General features: G+C 35.4%; 2 protein-coding genes and 1 long non-coding RNA gene across 6 annotated transcripts in view; 1 reads left to right on the top strand and 2 right to left on the bottom strand.

Annotated features, from left to right (window-relative positions):
- The window catches only part of rufy3 (RUN and FYVE domain containing 3), an 881,807-nt gene that overhangs the window by 784,409 nt on the left and 74,505 nt on the right, over positions 1-22,893 (top strand). The gene's annotated exons all lie outside the window — the stretch shown is intronic.
- LOC148679708 (uncharacterized) overlaps positions 1-22,893 on the bottom strand; it is an 890,299-nt gene that overhangs the window by 389,744 nt on the left and 477,662 nt on the right. The window lies entirely within an intron of this gene.
- Positions 1-22,893, bottom strand: part of flot2a (flotillin 2a) — a 39,138-nt gene that overhangs the window by 8,932 nt on the left and 7,313 nt on the right. Inside the window, 6 exon segments of one of the 4 annotated variants that reach the window (NM_213075.2) lie at positions 4,083-4,297; positions 4,399-4,518; positions 4,631-4,744; positions 5,646-5,764; positions 6,002-6,125; positions 14,987-15,077. In NM_213075.2, coding sequence (NP_998240.2) covers positions 4,083-4,297; positions 4,399-4,518; positions 4,631-4,744; positions 5,646-5,764; positions 6,002-6,125; positions 14,987-15,077 — 783 coding nt within the window. 4 annotated transcript variants of the gene reach the window in all.

A 22,893-nucleotide genomic window follows, 5' to 3' on the forward strand; every position in this document is an offset into this window, starting at 1 on the left:
CTAGTTCTCCCCACCCACCGTTGCCATGTGCCTGTTGGGGGTGTGCTTCAGTCTCCATTTTGGTTGTGTCAGATAATCAGCACAGAGACAAACATGAAGGAAGCAGATCTCAGGTAAAGTTTGTGAGAAATACTACAGTAAGAGCTTTCCATGGTTATTTGATGTATTCCTTGTGGAGTTAATTTAAGTATTTCTGCAACGATAAGTCAAACACAATGTTGTTACAAAGTTCATTCACACACACACACACACACACACACACAGAGACACACACACACAGACACAGACACAGACACACACACAGACACACACACACAGACACAGACACAGACACAGACACAGACACAGACACACACACACACACACACACACACACACACACACACACACACACACACACACACACACACACACACACACACACACACACACACACACACAGCGTGCGTGTTTAACTTTGCACTGTTTTTGCAGGGCAAATGTGACGAGAATACATTAACAAAGAGCTGAAAAGATCTTTTAATCCCAGTTGTTTTTCACACGTCCCGTCTTGTTGATATGATTATACACGTTATTTTGGAAACATGTTAATACGCAGCTGCCATAGTTAAGCTGTCAATCAATTTAGTGGGCGGGGGAAAACTGCACTTCTACATCACGTTGCAGTGGGCCTCAAAATGGGAGCCCCCAATATGACTGTACACACACAGTACCTACACACAGTTCTGTCCAAACAGCTAACAAACAATGTGCCCTTAAATACAAATAAAAAAAGTTAATTTTGTCACATGCAGTAGACAAAATCAGCTTTTGCAGCACAGCTGTCTCATCAAGTTGAAGACACAAAATGCAAGATTTTTTGTAACAAAATAAAAGTGTGTTATACATTTCACTGATGTATATACTTACATTATGCCAAATGTTTTAAATAATGTTCAAATCCAGAGAATTCAGTCATTTTAATTTGTCGCCATGCTACATGCACAGGTACACAACATTCATTTGTTGGGAGGGTTCATTTATTAACAGTTGGGCATCACAAGCAGTGGTCCAGTTAAAGTGATGTAGAATGTGACAAAAGATCTTTGACGAAATCCTAATGGTATTGCGGTATTGGCTGACCACTTGCGGTCAGACCACTGAAAACTCGTCTTACAGGAAAACGTTGAGGTGCACTAATTGCTCCACCAATTTCAATATGCTAAAGAGCCTGCGTGCCTGTGGTATCTGACATTGCCAAGCAACCATCAGTGGTGCTCTCCAATGAACTTATTAGCCCGCTGTATTTCAAATAAAACTGAAGAATAAACTGAAATGACACCTTTTTAACAAAATACGGCCAAAAGTTGTCAGTTTAAAACAGCTCAAATTATCTATTCAAAAAGGTGGCAACACTATAAAAATGCAAATTTATTAAATTAAAAAGGCTGACACAAAGCGTGCAACGTTTCGAGCCCACCGCTCTTCATCAGACAGACTATTTGAATAGATGATCTGCACTTTTTGCGTTTTGGCTGAGCACTCAGTTAAAAGTGATGTGCGTGCCTTGTACATTTTTTCATAGTTTATAACAGATCAACAAAGAAAATTTTTGGGGGAATTAGTTTTGGCTACAGAACACATTTAAACTACCATTGGTCCATGATGATTATGCAATCATTGGGTGTGTTCTGGATCTCTGCCTTCTTTGAAGTGCAACTGATTTAGCCAAATGAATACACTAACCACACCTGTATGATCACTTGCAGAGAGATTTTAAAGAGTTGGGGGTCACACACTAGATGAGCAGCACCATCATGCCACGCCTGTCTTTTAATGTTCTAAACACTGTTTCATTCAGTGTCTGGCCAGTGCAAATAATAATAAAAAAAGATATAAAGATGAGGCGTGCAGCCATGGGACTTCTCTTTTGGTGTGCGGAAAGCTGTTTATGAAACTGATCTTCTTGCACAGCCGCCATAGTTAAGCCTGATTTATTCTTGGCGTGTTCACTAGTTGCTTTGAGTGTGCGCGTCGAATGTGATGTTGTTGCTGTGTTTGCGCAGATTTGCTTTGGGTGAATGTGACATGATTTGAGCTGGTGGAGTGCACGAAAGACTCGAGCAAACAGTTTACTAGGGCTGCTCGATTTTGGGAAAAATCATAATCACGATTATTTTGGTCAGAATTGTAATCACGATTATTTAAAACGATTATTAGTTGAAGTCAAAATTATTAGCGCTCCTGAGAATGTTTTTTAAAATAAATATTTCCCAAATTATGTTTAACAGAGCAAGGAATTTTAACAATATTTCCTATAATATTTTTTTCTTCTCGGCTTATTTGTTTTATTTTAGCTAGAATAAAAACAGGTTTAAATATTTTGAAACCCATTTTAATGTCAATATTATTAGCCCCCTTAAGATATATATTTTTGATTGTCTGCAGAAGAAACTACTGTTATACATTGACTTGCCTAATTACTCTAGTGAAGCCTTTGAATGTCACTTTAATCTGAATGCTTGTATTTTGAAAAATATCTAGAAAATTATTATGTGCCGTCATCATAGCAAAGATAAAAGAAATACGTAATTAAAAATGAGATTTCAAAACTATTATGTTCAGAAATAAGTAGAAAAAAACTTCTTTCCATTAAACAGAAATTGCATGCAACACACACATAAGCACGCGCTCTTTTGCGCTTTTAAGAGCAAAACATGTGTTCAGCTGGAAATGGGGCGGTATATGATGCAATAATCGTTTATCTCGATTAATGCCTTTTCATAATCGTTTGAAGCCAAAATCTAAATTGAAGTCGGATTTTCGATTAATTGCACAGCACCACATTTTATTTGAGTTGGATATTAAACACTTTGAAGAGATTTTGTCTGAAAAAGCTACGCCTGTACAGACATCATTAAGATCTTTCCATGTGTGATCATAGGGATGACCAGATGATCAATCATTCTTGGCTAGAAATTGCAACAGTCGTTGAAAAGGAAGAAAGTTTCTTTGCTTAAAATTTTAAAAACTTCAGGCAAAAGTTTGTTAAAACCGAAAGGAGAGGTCATGGCAAAAGTGGAGACCCTGGCGGTTTTAATTACAGAATATGTTTTTTCCAACATTCATACGTTTTACACTGATGTATATATTACAATACTAAATTTAAAACAATTGAATAGTTACTAGACTAGAATTAAGTAACAACATTATTTCTTTGATAACTGGAAAGAATATATGAACTATCGGTTTACAATATACTGATGTCCTGTTTTTCTAGTCTTTACTGGTGATAATTATGCAAAAACCATCGGTTTTAACAAACAGAACAGAACCTGTAATTTTAATAAAAATAAAAATCAAGAAAGAACCATCTGAAAAAAATAAAGGTATTCAATACAAAATATGATCTTTGCTACTGTTGCTGATAATGCTAAATATAAAAATCCAACATCTTCATATCATAAAAAATCATATTTATTTTCAATTAATGATTCAACAATTCACTCATAAAACTTCATGTTTCATTATACTGTAGGTGGTTAATTTTTGAAAACCTATTTAGTAACATAATTCTGATGGTTATTTGTTGCCACCTGTTGGTTACACAATGTAATTGCTTTCCCCAGCGTCAAGCTCCATTAAACAGTGATTTTAATCTATTACATAAACATTAGTGTTTATATCTGAACTATAAACTGTTCTCCCGGTGCTTCTGTGTTATTTAATTGTTTGTAACTAACTGTAAAAGTGTAAAAGCTGAATCTCTCTCAATCACACTCAGATTTGAATGCAGCAGATTTATGTTTATTTGAATGCAAAGATTAATAAACATATGCAAGTCATTTTTACCATTTATCCTTCATGTTACGCGGGTTTGAATTGAAATGAAAGAATATCACTACAGCGAACGCATCAAGTGTAAAAGCCTTGTCTGTTTAGTGAGGTGTGCGCAGTCAGTGGAGGTCTGTGATCCGGCGCCAGGCGAAAGTATAAATCTGCCTTTAGGGGTGCTCATAACAGCACGTCATATTTACAACCCAGCATACTGAAACTCAGCCTTTTTTCCCTCAAATGAAAAGTTCACCAGGCCCTTTACTCACTTCTTTGCCTCTGCGAGCTGCTCCATCTTGAAGGCTTCAGCCTCAGCTGGTCTCCTCACAGTGGCGATCAGCTCTTTATCCGTCCTGAGGATCTCCTTCTCCTCAATAGAGATCTGCTTTTTTCTCTGGACCACCTCAATCTCAATCTCCTCCAGACGGATCTTCTGCTGCTCCTTGGCAGCCTGAAGCTCATAGGCCAGCTGAGCCTCAGCTTTCTGAGTTAGAGGACAAGAAAGAATGTATATGGTCATATCACTTGCTTGATTGAGCAATGCATCAGGAGGGCTCACAGCTAATAACAATAACTTAGCTCCACCTTTGTGTTCACTTCTTGATTGAAGGCAGCTTTCTGCATCTCCAGCTCCCTCTTGGAGTCTGCCATTTTTGTGTCGGCTTGGAATTTTATATCCATCATCTCCTTCTTACATTCAGCTTCCTGTGACAAGAAAACAACATTTTCTGCTTACTCAAACATTCGGCCTTCATAGAGTTTGGTATAAAATGATTTTAGAATATCTTTATTTTATATATTTTCTCCAAAGGCTCACCCTGATTCCAGCATCTCTCTCTGCTTCAGCCACACCAATGTCAGCATCTCTCTGAACAGCTGCAGTCTGGGATTTGCCCAAAGAGCTCAAATAGTCCACCTTATCATAAACATCCTGATGGGCGAAAACAGATAAACAACCAGATTATCATCCTGACACTACAGACCTTTCTGGAAAATTACTGGCAATTTTTGGAAAGGTAGGTCTGTGTGAACAGGCCCTTTTTGAAAATACTGGTAAATTTATTCCGGCAATTTTCCGGAAAGAGAAGTTGTAACATTACTGGTAATTTGCCAGTATGCTGCTCTGTTTGAATGCATAAGGACAATTACCAAAAAAGAGGGCGTTCATGCTTAGCACGCGCTGAAGAGAGACGTGTACTCCAGCCAAACAGAACATTCAGACACATTCACATCCGCACTGTTTATAAAATAAAAGCCTTTTAAATTTTTCCCAGATACATTTAGCTGCTAGATGTTAGTCAGATAACGTTTCTGTTTCTTCTTAATGCCAACTGTGGAAAAAATTATTGATAAAATGCTCATGATTAGCTGCTGTTCGTTTACCTTCAAGCTTTGCTTCCTACAGTTGCTTGACGTGTGTGCACGTGAAGCAGCCGGTGAGCGCCAGCACATACACACTTACATTATGTACATCTCAACATGCGAAAGCGTTCCTCCAATGTTTTCATTGAAGTTGTTCACAATACTTATCCATCCACAGAATTTGTAATGTAGTCAAATGTTTACAAATACAACCGCTGCCGCTTAAATGTCATACTTGGTTAATGATGTCAGAATTTACCACTATTTCGGAATGGAAGTGTGAATGATCTTTTCTTGAAAAATTCCGTAACGTCCTCGCCTGTGTGAACATCGCTTTTTTAAATTTACCAGTAAAGTCGTTTTGGATATTTTCCGGATATTTACCGGTGTCACTGTGTGAATCTGTGTGACTAATTTGCCACAAACACAATAAAAAGCAAAAGACACTCAAAGATAAACTCTATTCATACCTTAATAGTAAAGCTCAGGATCTCAATACCCATCCTGCCCACGTCAGGTGCTGCCACCTCCCTCACCAGCTTGGCAAACTGATCCCTGTCCTGGTAGATCTGCTCCACCGTCAGAGTCCCTGCAAACACACGTCTGATATTAGTGAGAACATACAGAACACGATCCTTTCTTGATTCCTCGCTCCTCCATCCTAGAGATAACTGGTCAATGTTTGGCATTATGGAAGGCCAAATTAATTGAGAGGGTACAAGGACCAAACTACAGCTGCTCTTTTTTGCTTATAGCAAGACTTTAGATCTAACTTTTAGATCTTTAGTGTGCTCTCTGAACTCTGCAAGTGTTCAGTGTCACTCACCCAGAATAGAGCGCAGATGACCTTCCAGCGTCTGCAGAATGACACTTTTAATCTCTGTCACGGTCTTGCCGAGGAACTGTTCACAGGCATAACCCAGCAGTTCATTGTCGGTCATAACCTTCACCTGAGATCAGAACACATACAGTCACTGTCCAACACTGACATGCACAACTTGCAAATGTATGAGCACATTACATCCAGCTCTAGGAGTCAAAGTGTGTCAGGATAGCACGACACAACAGATCAGATCCTATTTCTGATTATGAAATGATGCAAAAGCTACTGTGAAAATGTTTCAGAGACAGAAACTTTAACAGTTTTATTTGATAAAATATTTAGTTAACACTAGCAATCTCACAACTTAAAGGGATACTTGACCCCAAAATGAAAACCTGCTCACTATTTACTCCCCCTTAAGTGGCTCCAAACCTTTAAGAGTTTCCTTTTTCTGCTGAACACAAAGGAAGATATTTTAAAGAATGTTAGAAACTGGTAACCCCTGACACTCATAGTAGGAAAAGCAATTACTATGGAGGTCAATGGTTAGGAGTTTTCAACATTTTTCAAAATAACTTCTTTGTGTTCAAAAGAAATTCAAACAGGTTTGTGAAAAGTGAAGGCTGATTAAATAATCACAGAAGTTTTCGTTATCCATTTTAGTGACAGTTTCCAGGTAACAAGAGACATTGATCACCATCAAATCTGCTGGGCAGTGTTATGAGATTGTGGTTTGTTGATGTACATGCTTCAAAATCAGAACTCATGCCACACTGAATGAATGTGCATGCAAAAGCATTGTAGCAAATCATTATGTTCAAATCTTGTTGCAATACTGCTGAAACAAACAAACAAACAAACAGTTTCATTGCAGCATGAAGGGCTGGGTGACATTGCATTTTTACAATAGATTTGTGATTCAGTTTGTTTTACAGTATTTGGGCTTTCAAATGACAGTTTGCATACATTTTGCTGTCATTTATAGCAAAAAACTAAATTAAATAGTATGTTCTAGTTTAAGCAGACACTTCTGTTTATCATTATGCAATTATCTATAGCTACAAATTAAAAAATAAATGTTCTACTGTTAATTAACAGTGCATAAAATTAGTGCAAAAGGTGCTCACACCAAACCTGATGTGATTAATAAAGGTATTTGTGTAAAATGCATAAAAACATGCCTACATTGTTCATGCCTCTATAAAAAAACAATAATAAAAAATAGGGTTTCTGCAGCTTTTATGAAGGTAAAATGTACGACTAATCTTTTTAGAACAAGAAAAGTCCAATAAAGAATTAAACAGAAACAATACAAGTCCTCATGTTCTCTGAATGTTAATTTTTAGGGAGCGCATAAAGAATTGTATTAATAACACTGAAGTTTGAAAATATTTCACAAATTATTTGTACCAACCTTCATTACATTTACAAAAGAATAGCTTGATCTGTGAATGAACTCTCCACAAGAACATGGAATTTTTGCTGCACTCTCTAATCACACTGCAAGTTATGTTCTTAATGAGATTAATTTCACTCAGGATTTATTAAGAATATCTAAATATTTATGATAAAACCAAAAATAAACTTCTACTTAAGGGTTCATTAGTTCACGCATTAACTACCATTAACTAATAATGAACAAAACTTGTACAGCCTTTATTAATCATAGTTTAATATTAATCAACATTTACTAATGAGCCTACTAATAATACACAATGAACTGAAAATGAACAACTTTTATTTCCATTAGCTATTTTTAAAAAAGATGAATTTAATAAACACTTTAATAAATGATGTTTATTGTTAATAATACTAAATAGATTATTACAATCTTTGTGTGCGTTAGAATTAAGTGTTCCCCTTAATTCTAATGAAATAAGTTTCATATTCCATTAATCAGAAAACAAGCTTTAATCTCTTTATTCTCACATACACATTCTTTAATCTATATATATATATATTACATAGAGTTTATGTGTTAATTTCAGGATGTTTAAATGTTTGAATAATGGTATTTATTTTTGTAAATGTAAGAATTTTAACTTTGATTTATTACCCTTAAATTGTAGACAAATTAATTAAAACACCTTTCAAAATTTGCAGAAACCCTGAAAATAATGATATTTCAAATAGGGCTGAACAATATATCATTTTAGCATTGCCATCACTGGGATTATAGTCACTGCAGAGTTTTATCACAATGGAGTGAAAATGTATCATGTCCATATCTTAACAGAGTTTAAAACAAGAAATGTTAATATCTGTAACTATAATAAAGACCATAAGGGTTATTTTTCATTTAATTATTCAATCTCCACACTTGACAGGTTAACTCCATAGAAATAACATAAAACACTGTTTATTTCACTCATATCTTTGCTCTATGTAATTATCTATGCTTGAAATAGTTTTTTATATTTTACACATTATTCACTTCATTACAAAATCCCCCCGATCTATCTAAAATTATAAACTATTTTCAAATAGAGCTATTTGAGTAATCTGGGGAAATTATATTCATATTGCTATATATATATATATATATATATATATATATATATATATATATATATAGCAGAAAATGTAAATATTTCAATGTCTTACTTTTTCAATATCGTCCTAAGTTCAAATACATTCAGTGTTTCAAACTCATTCTGAGCCCTGAGTATTTGCCACTTCAAATGATAAGTCTATGAATTATAAGTTGAGGAGAACAACTTTAAAACTTCCTTTCTCCAAGTCTGTGAAAAGGAAAGACGAATTAACTTATGCTTCAGAAAGATAGGGGGAGTTTTTGCAGGTTTCAGCTAGAAGTAGCCTTTCTGTACTGAACTACAACCAGCTTTCCCATTTTAAAGCTGAAAAAACATCATGAAAGTGGCCTGGTTATAGGAACAGTAGACATGCTTTTGAAGAAAGCTGATTTCAGTGCAGTGTAAAAGGTGAACTTCAACCAACACTGGCTGGAGGGGGTTTGTTCATCCTCCACACAGTCGAGCAGTCATTTAACAGTTAAACAAGTGGTTTCATCACAAGCAGTGCCAAAACAGGGCAGCATGCAACCACATATGCAGGTGTAGGGAGGAAACATTCGCCACTAGAGCTGTGGATAAAATTGTTTGTGAAATCAATTCTGAGATTTTCACAATGCATCACTATTCTCTCTTATAGATTCTGGGACATTATAATGTGTTACAAATAGCCATACTTCTAATGCAACCAATTCCCTACAAAAACATTTGAATTTAAAATAATCATAAATAAAGTCTGGAAAAGATTAAATGAACCACAAGTGTGTTCAAAGTGAGGTGCATTTACATTAACCTAAAAAGGCCAACTTGCATGACTTGGATGAACAAGAACTCTTCGTCACAAGCCTTTGAGTATACGGTAAAAACTACTGTTAAAACTAAACTCAGAAACGATTACAGAAAGAGATGCAATTTAAAAATCTCATAATCGATGCAGAATCATTTCACCAACAATTGTTTTTGCCACAGCTCCATTTACAACAGATTGGAAGTCAAATGTTACAGGTGGATTGCCCTGTGAATGACATATGGAAATAGTCTATAGCATGGCTGATGGTGATTTTATGAAACCATATTTACACATGTAAATACATGATTACACTTTTAAAGCAATTGGACTGAGGGTCTGTTCACATCAAGAGGAATATTCATAGTGGAAAGTCGTTGCAAAAAACATTTACTTTAAATGAATGAGGAGTTAATGTGTTGTCAGGCCGACACAAACATTCACATTTTTATGCAGAAGTGGTTTGAACTAGTTTCCACCACACAGCAAAAAATAAATAAATAAATAAAAATAATCCAGCAAAAATAGCTTTTTAGTCATTGCCTCAGAGCCACTACACCTTGGTGTATGAGTACACTATTGTGCTAAATAGAAAAGTACAACATAACTGCCTTTTCTCAATAGTCTTGTAAATTGTTATCTGATAAACACAACAGCCAATACAAAGATTTAAAAACAAACGATTGATAATGGACTTTAATTCATGCCCATTACAAGCAGGGGGCTGTTTCATAAACCAAGCTTAGAGAAAACACCAGGCTTACTTTGGTAAGTCAGGTTTATTAATGAGGGGTTCAGTTTCATAAATAAAATTTACGATAGTTCAAACCCAGTTACTCTGGCAACTTATGCTGAGAAACTAGTTTGGTCCAGGACAGGTTAACTCTCAGGCTTAAATTCAAGCTTAATTAAGGTGATGTTAACATTCACATGCCATAATTTGATGCTATTTTAAATTCCCTTAACTTCTTAATAATTAAAACTTTAAAAAAATCCCTTAATAGTAAATATACACCAAACATCTTTTAGAATAGAACAATAATACATTTAAATAGGTTATTGCAAACAAAAAAAAATACAAACTACATAATTTCAAATAAATTAAACATTTTTAAATGTAGATTTTTTCCCTGTTTATTAAAATGTTATTTAATATTTTTAATATTATTTAATATAATAAAATCCAGCCGCTTGTGCGTGCACGGCTCTTTGTAGCTATTATTTCAAACTTAATTTGCTTACATTAAGCACATTTTTAATGTTACAGTTAGCCTGCAATACATTAAAACTTTTCCTTGCAAGCAACAATTGTCAGTAAGCACGCATTCTCTCACTCAAGAGCGCAAGCACAATTGCAATGGGACAAATATTTAATTTTACGTTAATAGGCCTAAATAATGGCCTATATTTTAAAATCTGCAATTTGCTGTTAGCCTTCTCTCTTGCTTTATTGCAAGCTGTACTATAGTTTTTGATTATTATGTTTAAATTATTATATATTTTCACCACAAAAGTCAAATGCTGCTCACTTGCTGTGAACATAGCTGTGTCTCATTTCAGAGCTCTTTCTTTCATCGTAGTTGCCATGGTAGCATACAACATAATCAATGCATATACGCTTGACCGTCAACGTGCACAAGCAGTTATCTAAATTATTTAAACTGAACTAACATTAGTTAGAAGTACTTCAACTTGCTGTTATGGAACCAATTTAATCGTGGACGTTTAGTTTGGCTCACCAAAAGTCAAGTTTTTGACTTTAATCCCTGCTTTTCTAAACAGCTTTTATGAAACCGCCCCCCAGTTGTCTGAATCATTAGTTACATAGTGCACTGTGTCCCAGAGGAACTATATTATTTCTGCTTTTCCAAAAGCTGAATATCAAACTTCATCCAGTTTGTCTGTCCTTTTTTTAATGCATTGGTCAAAAATCGGAGTGAATTTTCCATTTTGAACAATTGTTTTGGTGTGAACAGAAACAGCAAATGCCAATATTGTAAAGTCTTAACCGGAATTATAATTTTTTATTATTATCATTTACCACCAGTCATTCATGACAGACATGCAAATAAAAAATGACAAATGACAATGAGATGTTGTAGCATCAACAGTCAACAGGGGGAGCTGTACTCAACATGCTTTCAATTGAAGGCTGCATGCAACGATGACCACAATATCCAACAAAACTTAAAATCACAACACTACTAATGGTGCGCTCATGGCGAAACCACTGCATGAAAGCAAAATGAGGAAATCATGCAACGAGGTAAAAACGAAAAGTAGGCCAAGGCTCAAAATGTGATTTGGGAGTAAAAAAATAAAAAGATTTTTCCCCTTTAAGCTTTTCCAGATGTGTTTACTTAACAAGAAAACAAAGTTTATCTTGAACGTGAGAAAAACCCCAAAAGAGCTAGCATTATCTGCCTCTATATTCGTGTCCACAGGCCAAAAAGGGGATTGATTTATTACAAAAAAAAAAAAAACAGACTGGAGGATACTGCAGAAGTGGGTGGTCAACAGATAAGTGGGTCCATTAGTGCAACATTAGTGCTTTAGTGAAGCATTAGTGCTTCATTTACAAAACACAAGAGACAGGCCTCACAGAGTTTGGCTAAAATTAGAGGGAGATAGAACATGCAGGGCTAATTAGGGTTTTTAAAGACTTATTCTTAATAAAATAATCTTCAATAGTATGATAGGAAGGTCGAATGCAATCATACAGTCTCTGTATAGAGATCAGGAGTGAATTGAGTCTGGAGAGTTGGAGACTGAACTGTGGAATGTCTTGTTTGAGGTCCTCATCCAATCACATGTGATTTCACTAGATAAATGCCGAGTAATGGCTGGTCTGCCGATTAGTGTTACAATGCTCTCACTGTTCACAGCAAAAACAGACTAAAGTAATCACAGAGCGAAAATACCAGCAGAAGACAGAGGATTAGTTTCTACAAACTTGCTCAACCGCATGCTCAGTTGTAATCGAAGTAGTGGAAATAAGCATTTCATCTAAGAAGTTGGGTTTTCAAACGAACAGAGAAAGGTTCATGAATGTAAACATGTGACTTGAGTTAAGCACACAGCAACTTTTGGCACATTGAAAAGTGGAAACTTCCAAAAAACTGTCAAGGTAAAGAATTTACGACAAATTAAAAAAACAAAACAAATCAGCATCCTTTTAGTCTTTGAGAAATGTTTTTAGGTGCTTAAGAAAGAAAGCAATTACAATCACCTATGTTGTATGACATGAAGGTCAAAGAATGTGGCAACATGTAGGCTCTGTTCTAAAACCTTTTGGGTTTAAAGGGTTCGTTCACTCCAATATTAAAATTCTACATTCAATGATTCACTCATCTTGTTAAAAACCAAACCAAACGATTTGTTTTTGAAGCTTTTTTGGCTTCATTAAAATCGAAAAGTAGCTCGACAGCAAAGTTAGAGAGATCATGGAGGAACAGGATTGGGAACTTGAACTCAGGATTTCCCGAGGAGCAATGTAGGTAAATATCGCAACTGCCTATAAGTCTATTACCATTACCAGTTATAATTTCAGTCAAATTTGAGACACGACAAAAGTGTTTTTACCCAAACTCTGAATCTTGATATTGCTCAAAAAGGTCTATATACAGTTCAGGTCAGAATTATTCATTTGTTTACATTTTTTGCCCAATTTTGGTTAAACAAAGAGAACTTTTTCAACACATTTCTAAACATAATAGTTTAAATAACAATTTTCTAATAACAGATTTATTGTATCCTTGCCATGTTGACAGAAAATAATAATTTACTAGATATTTTTCAAGATCCATTAAGTAGATTAACTAGGCAAGTTAGGGTAATTAGGCAAATCATTGTAGATGTTCAAAACTAAATATTGCTTAAGAGAGTTAATAATTATAATGACCATAAATTGATTTACAAAATATTCAAACTTAAATAAAACAAAGACTTTCTACAGAAGAAAAAATGTTATAGGAAACACTGTAAAACGTTATTTGATAAATATATAAAAATAAATAAATAAAAATCACAGGAAAGCTATAATATATTTGTATAATAATAATTTTGACTTCAACTGTATATTCTTGCATGTAACGTGACGTTTGCAATTCTGCAAGAACAACTGAGTTATGTTCCACTTAGTCAAACAGGCATGGTTGAGATTTAGTTTGATGAATAAAATAAATAGTTGTTAAATAGTTGTGTCAGTAAAAGCTTAATTTTATTCTCCAAGCCTAAACATAATGTTTATTACATCATCCTTGTAACTTAAGAGAACATCACATGCTATTTTTAATTACAGAAGCCTTGTGTTTGGTCAGCCAATTAAAGTATAAATGGTAAAGGGTTACACAACTAGGTAATTTGGTTGTCGTGGACTTGCTCTCTCTTGCATACAATCCTTATCTGCTGCCATGCTGCTTATAGTTATAGATTATATTAAATACCGTTGCTGCATTTGTCTTCTTGATAAGATCATTGTTTTACATGCTGTAATGGTTTATACGACACTAATAGTTAAAAAAAAAAGTAAAGATTTTTTTCACAAATTAATATCTCTTGTGCCCATAATTACTTCAGGAGCTAACAAAATAAGTTGTGTCATAAGTATGACTGCATGTTTTTCCTTAAATATCAATCTAAACTGAACATATACACTCAAATAATTATTCATTTTTCTTCAGCTTAGTCCCGGGGCGCCACAGCGGAATGAACCGAAAACTTATCCAGCATATGTTTTACACAGCAGATGCCCTTCCAGCTGCAATCCTATACTGGGAACACACACTACGGCCAATTAAGTTTATTCAAATCACCTGTACCGCATGTCTTTGGACTGTGTGGAAAACTGGAACACCCAGAGGAAACAGGGAAAATGTGCAAACTCCACTAAGAAATGCCAACTAGTTCAGCCAGGGCTTGAACCAGCAACCTTTTTGTTGTGAGGTGACAGTGGTAACCACTGAGCCACTGTTGCCCCCTCAAATTATTATTTTCCATCAAATTATTTACATGTGTGGAAAGCACAACTGACCGTATGTGCATCGTCCTCTACTTATTATATAAAGTGATCACATCTCTTCTGACAATTTTTTTATTTCTCTCTTTACAAACATTTTGATTTAACCATTAATATTGCTAGCAAAGAGTTCTAATTAAATCAAAATGATCTTTAAAGACTATTGATAAGGTATTTTCATGATGACTGATTTGGTATTCAAAGTCAAAGAAAACAAAACGCACCTAGTCAAACTATAGCTTCAGCTGACTATATACTGAAGGCAGCACAGAGCAGGATATCTCCCATGGTTTTGTAACAGAGCCGCACGTTATATTTTTAACAGATAAAGCTGCTTCACATTATTTTTAGGAAGCTTTAACTTAAGCATATTGTTAAAAAGATCATGTGGCCAAAATAAAATTTTTCTTTGTGGCTGACCAAACAAAAAACAGGTCGTAACGTCAAACACAAATCAGTGACCTTCAGTCTGCTGAGACATGAGGCTATGATTGGCACTGTTCATCCCTGAGGAAGGTTCAATTCTGGGACCAGATATGAAGGGAAGGGAATGAGAGGAAAAAGCATGATCAAGGAGTGTTGGGTCTGACACCAATCTGGCAAACCTGAAAGAGGCATTTGGAGCTGAGGTTAGGTGAGGTAAGGTGGTTTACCTGTGCCACACCTGTGACAGTAATAGCTACCCCCTCCGCTGTCTCTACATCCTCACACTTGGGTTGCAGGGTCATAATCTCAAGGGTTATCCTGTGGAAAACGCAAAAAAAGGGAAACAAACCAAAAACGTTGGCTATGAACTACGGGAAGAATGTCAAGCGGCGTGAAAACAGGAAGAAGGTGGGGTTAAAGGAAGACGTGAAGGTAAACAACACAAAATGAAACTGCAGGGTCCAAATACGAAGACACAAACACTCGGCGCAAATCAGCTGTTCAGACAGTGGGCTGTAATGGAATTGTGTAGATTCAATTTCCCAGAACCTCTTATTATTATTCCCAGTTCCACTTGCCTATCATTTACCAACCCGCAATATCCCAGAGAACCCGTCTGCGATCTGTTTATCCTCCATTACAGACCCAACAGTCAGAACGTGCTGATGTGAGCCATTAGTTACATGAGCCATGAGCGCTGCGTGGCCAAACACCAGACAAAGATAGTGAGAGATGACTGGCTCTCCTTTCCTGCAGAGGAAGACCAACACAAGAGTGTGGAAGAGAGCATGAGAGCATGTGTGTATGTGTGGAACCAGGCCACTGCCCTTCCCAACCCGAGTGCTTGAAACCGTTTTCACTTTCTCATTTGAATGGCTTGTTTCATTCTGTGTGATTACCTGAGCGACCCCTGTCACATCCAAGGGGACACCCTCCGAAGTTTCGATATTCTCACAGCGACAGAGGATGGTCATTATCTCCAGAGAGAGTCTATGTGGGGACATGGGAGGGGCAGAGAGGGGGGGAGGGAGGAAAGGGAGGCAGGACAGCACAATATTATAAGTGTTAACATGTGAAAGGAGGGGACTGAGGTCAGGGTTTAAGGTTAGGGAGGATGGGTGATGGTGTTGACCGCAGGTGAATCCGGACCATCAGAAAGCTGCTGTTTTCTGCAGATGGAGAGATCTTCTGTATTATGATCACTGAATTCTTCTGACTGATTTCCAGTGGATGCTTTTTCAGTATATCCATCATGCTATGCAGTTGCACACTTTTGTCACTTATGCCCTAGACCACTCCTTTAAACATCTATGATTACGCACTTTACATTACTGATAAAGTGTTGTTTAGGGGTGTAACAATTCACAAAACTCAAGGGTCATTTGATACGACACAGTGGTGTCACAGTTCGGTAGGTTTTTTATACTGCAAAAAGAAAGATATGTCCTTAATTTTTTTAACTCTATAAATCATAAAGCATGATATTTCCTTAACCTTGAACAATGATGGAGCTACACTTGATCTATTTTCTGGGGCATTTTCTTAGCATCATATAAAAAAAAATAATTAAAAAATGCAACTTATTAAAAATAAATAAATAAAAGAAACGCAACATTGTAGTAGTTTTACTTCATGTGCAGATTTTCTGTGTACTGCACAGCTTTGCTTAATGTGACGGTCACAGTCAGGTTCAGGTAAAGCTAGGAATTACAGTCTGGCAGAAATGGGGTCATGATGAATAGTGTAATGATGCTCAAATAGTGTTTTGAGGGTGGAAGGGCCAGACTGCATTAGGCATGGGCTGGTATAAGATTCTGACTGTATGATAACCTTGGATAAAATATCACGGTTTCATGGTTTTTGCGGGATTGGGCTTACTGCTCTAAAATATATTCTTTTAAAATGTCTGAGTAAAAACAAATTTAAATATTTTAAAGCAATAAACATGGTATGGTAACCTTGGATAAAAATATCACGGTATCGTGGTATTGTGATTACTGCTCTAAAATATTATTTTTAAATGTCTAAGTAAAAAAAAAAATGTAAACATTTTGGTGCAGTAAACATGTCAGGCTAAATAATTCAAATCAATCATTGACTTCTGTCTTCATTTATTTCAAAAACAGATTTTTTTACTATTTAATTTGGCATGTTGATATTATGATGTTTGGAGTATCTGTTGTCCTAAAAACCTAATGAAAATTGTTTTCAATTAAAACTGTACACATACTTTAGGAACAGTATTGCAGAAAATTTTGGAGGTTTTAAAACCTTGACTTTTCCAAACCACGGTATACCTTGAAAACGGTTATCATTCCATGCCTAGTCAGCATTGCCTGTTACAGTACATAGTTTGGGCTGTCTGGTTGGGGGCAATGGCACAGACAGCCTTACATTGCGCACACTTTAGGCTCTTTATTTTCTAAATATTTATTTTCCAAATGATGGGGGCAAATTGTTTGGGTTGTAATGCGTACTGAAAGCTGAAAAAGTAAGGGACACCCGATTATAGTTGTAATATATTATTGTATTAGTAATATATTAATTTGAATAATTAAAGTCATCATACCACTATAATCTGAGTAAAGTCATGTAATGTATTCCAGCATACGAAAATACGATGTACATATTAGCAAATTAATGCAACAATCGAATTATAATGACCGTTCACAGAAGGTTATCACCCCAAATTAGAGGTCTTCACAGAAGACCCGAGACCTGAAGACCTATGTCTATGTTTTAAAGGGTAGCTGGGTTGGGTCCTAATGTATTATATAATATATCAGGTCTTTGTGTAACACAAGAATTGTTCGTACTCGACCTTCATCTGCCAGTGTTCAGTTGATGGCAATTTGCATGGGTTTTGTAACTTGCAACTTGTAAAATTAGGATGAGATGGAAGCAGGAAATAAGGTGGTTAAAACACACACACATGCGTGCATGTGACCTCAGCCACAATCAGCAGAGTTTGGTTTCATTTTTTACATCAGTTTTGCTAACAGAACCGATTGAAATGTAACACAAATGAATCAGTTGTTGCCTTAGTAATGTAACTGTAATGTAATAATCGATATGGACGATGAAAAGATATTTCTGTTTTTGAGACTCCTTTTTTTTACTTTGTTAAACAATGTATAAGCAAAATATAAGAATCTGGCAGACAGGCAACTCTACTGCAGCTAGGAAGAAGGTTCTAACAGTAGTTAAGCCTAAATGATTGTTTTTGTTTTTTTGAAAAACAGATTTTTATACTTCAGCTCAGCTCAGCTCCCCTCAGGGATGGTTCTGGCTGCATTTAATAAATTTTCAAATAACACACAGGTCTGCAGCACATTTACAGGTCTCTTTAGGTCCAGGTACAATTCTTTGGACTCTTGAAGAACCCAAAAAAAAAAAAAAAAGTTTAAACTTTTTGGATATAAGACTCAGTATATACGGTTGAAGTCAGAATTATTTGCCCTCTGAATGATAAGCCCCCCTGTTTATTTTTTCCCCAATTTCGGTTTAACGGAGCGCAGACTTTTTCAACATTTTTAAACATAATAGTTTTAAATAACTCATGACTAATAACTGATTTGTTTAATCTATGCCATGATGACAGTAAATAATATTATATAGCTATTTTTCAAGAAACTTTTATACAGCTTGAAGTGACATTCAAAGGTTTAAATAGGAAAATTAGGTTAACTAGGCAGGTTAGGGTAATTAGGCAAGTTAGTGTATAATGATGGTTTGTTTTGTAGACTATCAAATAAAAATATCACTTAAAGAGGCTAATAATATTGACCTTAATTTTTTTTAAACTGTAAAAGTGTATGGACAATTATTCAACGTGCTCATGTGCATATGGGTTGCTCAATAATCACTTTTCTCAATAAGCCAATTCTTTTTTATTTTATTATTATTATTGTAATAAAGTGTAGCCCTTTGTGACTGAAAGAGAAGGGTGTGTCTGAATATGGGTAACATACAGAAAAAGATGCAGGGGGAATCTCAACTGAATGTTTTATTCCTTTCAGCCTGATTGCTGCAGCAAGTCTTACATATCGCTCAGCCTTTTAAATTAGATCAATGTAGCTTTTAGAGCTGCCAGCAAACTAGATTACTAGAATTCTTATGAGGAAAGGGGGGATGGTAAGAGACATCCCACTCAGCCTTGTTTTGCTTTCTAAGCTATGCACTCAACCGAACAGCTGCTGTAACCTGCTATTTTTGTAACTAAATCCTTTTTTTGTTGCTTACTAATAATACAACGAATGAAACCTAATACTTTCAATTTATTTATTTGAAATGTTTTAAATTAGCTTTGGTTCAGAAAAACATCTTGCCACACCCTAGCCTAAAACACATTTAATTTCTTGCCTGTAATGAACGGTGGTTAGTTTTGGTCAATTGAATAACCGTTTCAATAAATTCCAAAGAAACCTTTTACATTGGTTTAGTGGTTTGACATGGAATTTTACTGTATGTCCATTTTAATGACAGCATTTTTGAAGTAGTAAAATGAAAGATGATTTTCTGACAAATCTAAGTTCTTCCATTTTGCAGACAGGAAAGTGTGATTAAAAATCTACTTGATTTGTATTTTCACAGAGCTGTGAAATAATAATGTAGCATAATCAACTTATTATACCCAGCAGTGAAATACCAGAAAGAAATCAGACGGTGAGACACACACGGGTGCGTCCAGCGCGTAAAGGCAGGTTAGCTCGGCAAACACTTAAAGAAATGAACAGGAGAGGAACATCAGAGAAAAGGAAGGCTGGTCATTATAGATTGCACATGCATAATCTTAAAGTCAATAACAATTACAGGAAGAAACAAGACACTGAAATCAATCATACATTTTCACAATGATGTATAGTTATCAGACTTCAAGTATACGCTTGCTGTCTGGCTAATATGCTACAATAAATTTGTGTACCCTAGAAAATAAAGACTCATATGAGCTTTTCACACTATACTTCATCATATTTATAAAGCTCAACTAAAAAAATAAAACCATTTGAGCAAAAATGTCAAGTGGTGAAAGAAACAGTGATAAAAAGTGAAAAGACACTGTTCTATTCATTGGGTGTTTTTAGTCCTGTAGACTGTTTGTTGTGTTTGGAAAGAGGGACCTAATTTGTACAAATGTGGCATCGTCCTTTTGGATAAGTTCACTTTTTAATATAGCAGCATTTCAAAGCACACCATTCAAGTCACATGTGAATACAAGTGTGCTTGATTGCTCTAGACCAGTTAATGTTTTTGTTATCTAGAGGTGTAACGATACAATTAAGTAACGATGCAATACATATCTCGATACAGAACTATAACAATTTTCATATTTCAAACACACAGCAAATAAAATAGTTTAACACAATGCAACAAATGCTTTTCTTACTTCAAGTTTTTGTCTTGTTTCAAGTCCAAGGGCCCTATCATACATCCGGCGCAATGCAGCGCAAGGCACGACGCAATTGTTGTTTGCTAGTTTCAGCTTGGCGTAAGAGTCGTTTTGACGTTTTGCAACACGCTGTTTAAATAGCAAATGTATTTGCGCTCATGTGTGCATATATAGGCGTTCTGGTCTAAAAAAAAAAGAGACATGTTGAGGCGCATTGCTATTTTGAGGAACTATAATAGATGTTTCAATAGACCAGATCAAAGTATGTTTATATTCCAGCGAAGAGCGTGCTAGTTGTGCGCCTCGCTTACACATTGGTTAATACACACAGGATGTACAGCAATACACAAATATCTTTACATATGAAAAATAATTAAAGATGCTATGGCACGACGCAACTGACTCTTAATAAAAATAGGAGATGAGATTCTGATTGGTTTATTCTCAAAACACACGTATAACTCATTAAGAGAGCAAGCTCAACCCTATTAGACCATTAAACGTGGATTTTTCCGTCCTTAAAATAGCAAAAGTGGATTCAGACATGCCCTCAATGGGTTTGCACCCTGCGCTTTGCATTTTGAGCATGGATCATCAAAATAGAGCCTCAAATATCTAACAATTCTTAAATCCAGAAGCACTTGTTTTTGTTTTAAAAAAAATAATTACTCTAAATTAAGTAATTAAATAATCAAATTGTTAATAATCAAACTGAATAAAAAAAATTTTCTTAGCACACTGGCAGATTTGTTAGCTTGTTTTAAAGGGCACCTATGATTAAAATCATCTTTTGTAAGCTGTTTGGACAGAACTGTGTGTAGGTATAGTGTGTCCACGGTCATACTGGGGTGATATAGACACAATAAGTCTTATTTTTTTATTTCCTGATCCAAATCCCACCCATTTTGAGGCCCACCGCAACGTGACGTAGGAGTGCGGTTTTACCACCCACCGAATTGATTGATAGCTACGCATTAACATGTCTCCGTAGTAACTCATATAATCATATCAAAAAGGCCGGAAGTGCAAAAACAACTGAATCTGTTCCATCCCTCTGTGATCATCAATCATCATCAAATAAAATAAAGAATGAGCTTTACAAGTTAAAAACGTTTTTCAAACAGTGCATGTTTGAAATTAATTACAGCGATTTTACCATCTTTACTTTATCAACACAGCTGCACATCAGTAGAGTTATAAACAAGACGCTTCAATCCCAGTTTGTGGAGGTTAAATAAGGTTTATTTTTGCACATTAACACAACAGATATCCACACAGCAGTGGATATCTATGTTTATCCTGTCACATTTGCCGTGCAAAAACAGTGCAAAGTTAAATGTGTGTGTGTGTGTGTGTGTGTGTGTGTGTAAACAACATTGTGTGTGACTCATCGTTCTCATCGACTCGTTAACTCCACAACAAAAACATCAAATAATCATTGGTAAAGTTCTTACTGTAGTATTTTTCACAAACTTTACGTGACATTCATTTCTGTCACTGTGCTATTTATCTGACGCAGACAGAGATTGAGGCACACTCTGACAAGCACGTGGGAATGGTGGGTGGGGAGAACTAGCATTAAAGGCACAGGCAACAAAAACAGCTACATTGAAATCAGAGCATAAATTCCAATGTTCAGAAAGGTATAATAAATAATCTGATGGCTGTATTGAGCTGAAACTTTACAGACACATTCTGGAGACACAAAAGACTTATCTTAAATCTTGAAAAAATTCATTTTGAGTTATTATTTCTGAAAACACTTTTTTTTACTTGTCTAAGAGCTTCTTGATTTAAGATGATTTAATGAGAATGTTTTTTATTTATATTTGGACTATAAACAAGACAAAAACTCAAAAGTAAAAGCAACGAATGGATTTATTACCTGTTATTTACCACCTAGGCAAATGTTTCTGAGAAGCCCTCAAGCCCAAGTATGGTTTAGAGGACACAAATATGTCAATGTGCAATGAAGACAGAACTGACGTTTTGGGTAAATGATACTTTATAAGTATGGTAAACTGACTATTGGATAAAATTGTTTTATCATATTGTTTACATTAGCCATATGCATTGACGCATTTTTATTTAGCAATTTCTCTATATTACCTTACACATCCTTACACCCGCTCACTTTTAACATTTAAAATTATATATTTCTTCTCAATTTATCTTATTTATTTGTCAATTCCTTTTTATATGCAATGCATATTGAGCAATGAAGTATAGTACCGTTTTAACGCTTTGAATTATGCTATAACAAACCAATGAAACTTAAATAACCAGGATTAATTTTCGTCAGTGTTAGCAGTTATAAGTGTGAAAAGCCATTTTTGTGAAACACTAGACCAGAGATTTTTGAAAATAGTCTAGAGACTGTCTAATGTATTTATCAGCAGAACCTGCGCCATTAAGGGTCTTCCATTTGTAACCACTGAAGCTGAACTTCAGTCAGCGCTCTAGTATTGTTAACTCTGTTTATTTTTCCAAACACTGGCCCTGGATACGGAGCCCTAAATGTACACATGAAGCTAGGGCATTGATTTTGATATATTAGACAGTGTTCGTCTAGATCACATGGAAGCCATTTAGATTGACAAATATGTCATAGGATGAATGTTTAATAGTGCTTAATAATCTGGTAAACTTATATCCCATCGCAGACTCTTTTCTTTATCTCATCTGCTTTTTCTTTTCTTTTTTTTCTTTCTTTTTACAATGGAGGGTGAGTACTTTAGATACCAT

The sequence above is a fragment of the Danio rerio genome, chromosome 5 (assembly GCF_052040795.2).
Source record: "Danio rerio strain M-AB ecotype USA chromosome 5, GRCz13ab, whole genome shotgun sequence".
In the NCBI taxonomy this organism is placed as follows: domain Eukaryota; kingdom Metazoa; phylum Chordata; class Actinopteri; order Cypriniformes; family Danionidae; genus Danio; species Danio rerio.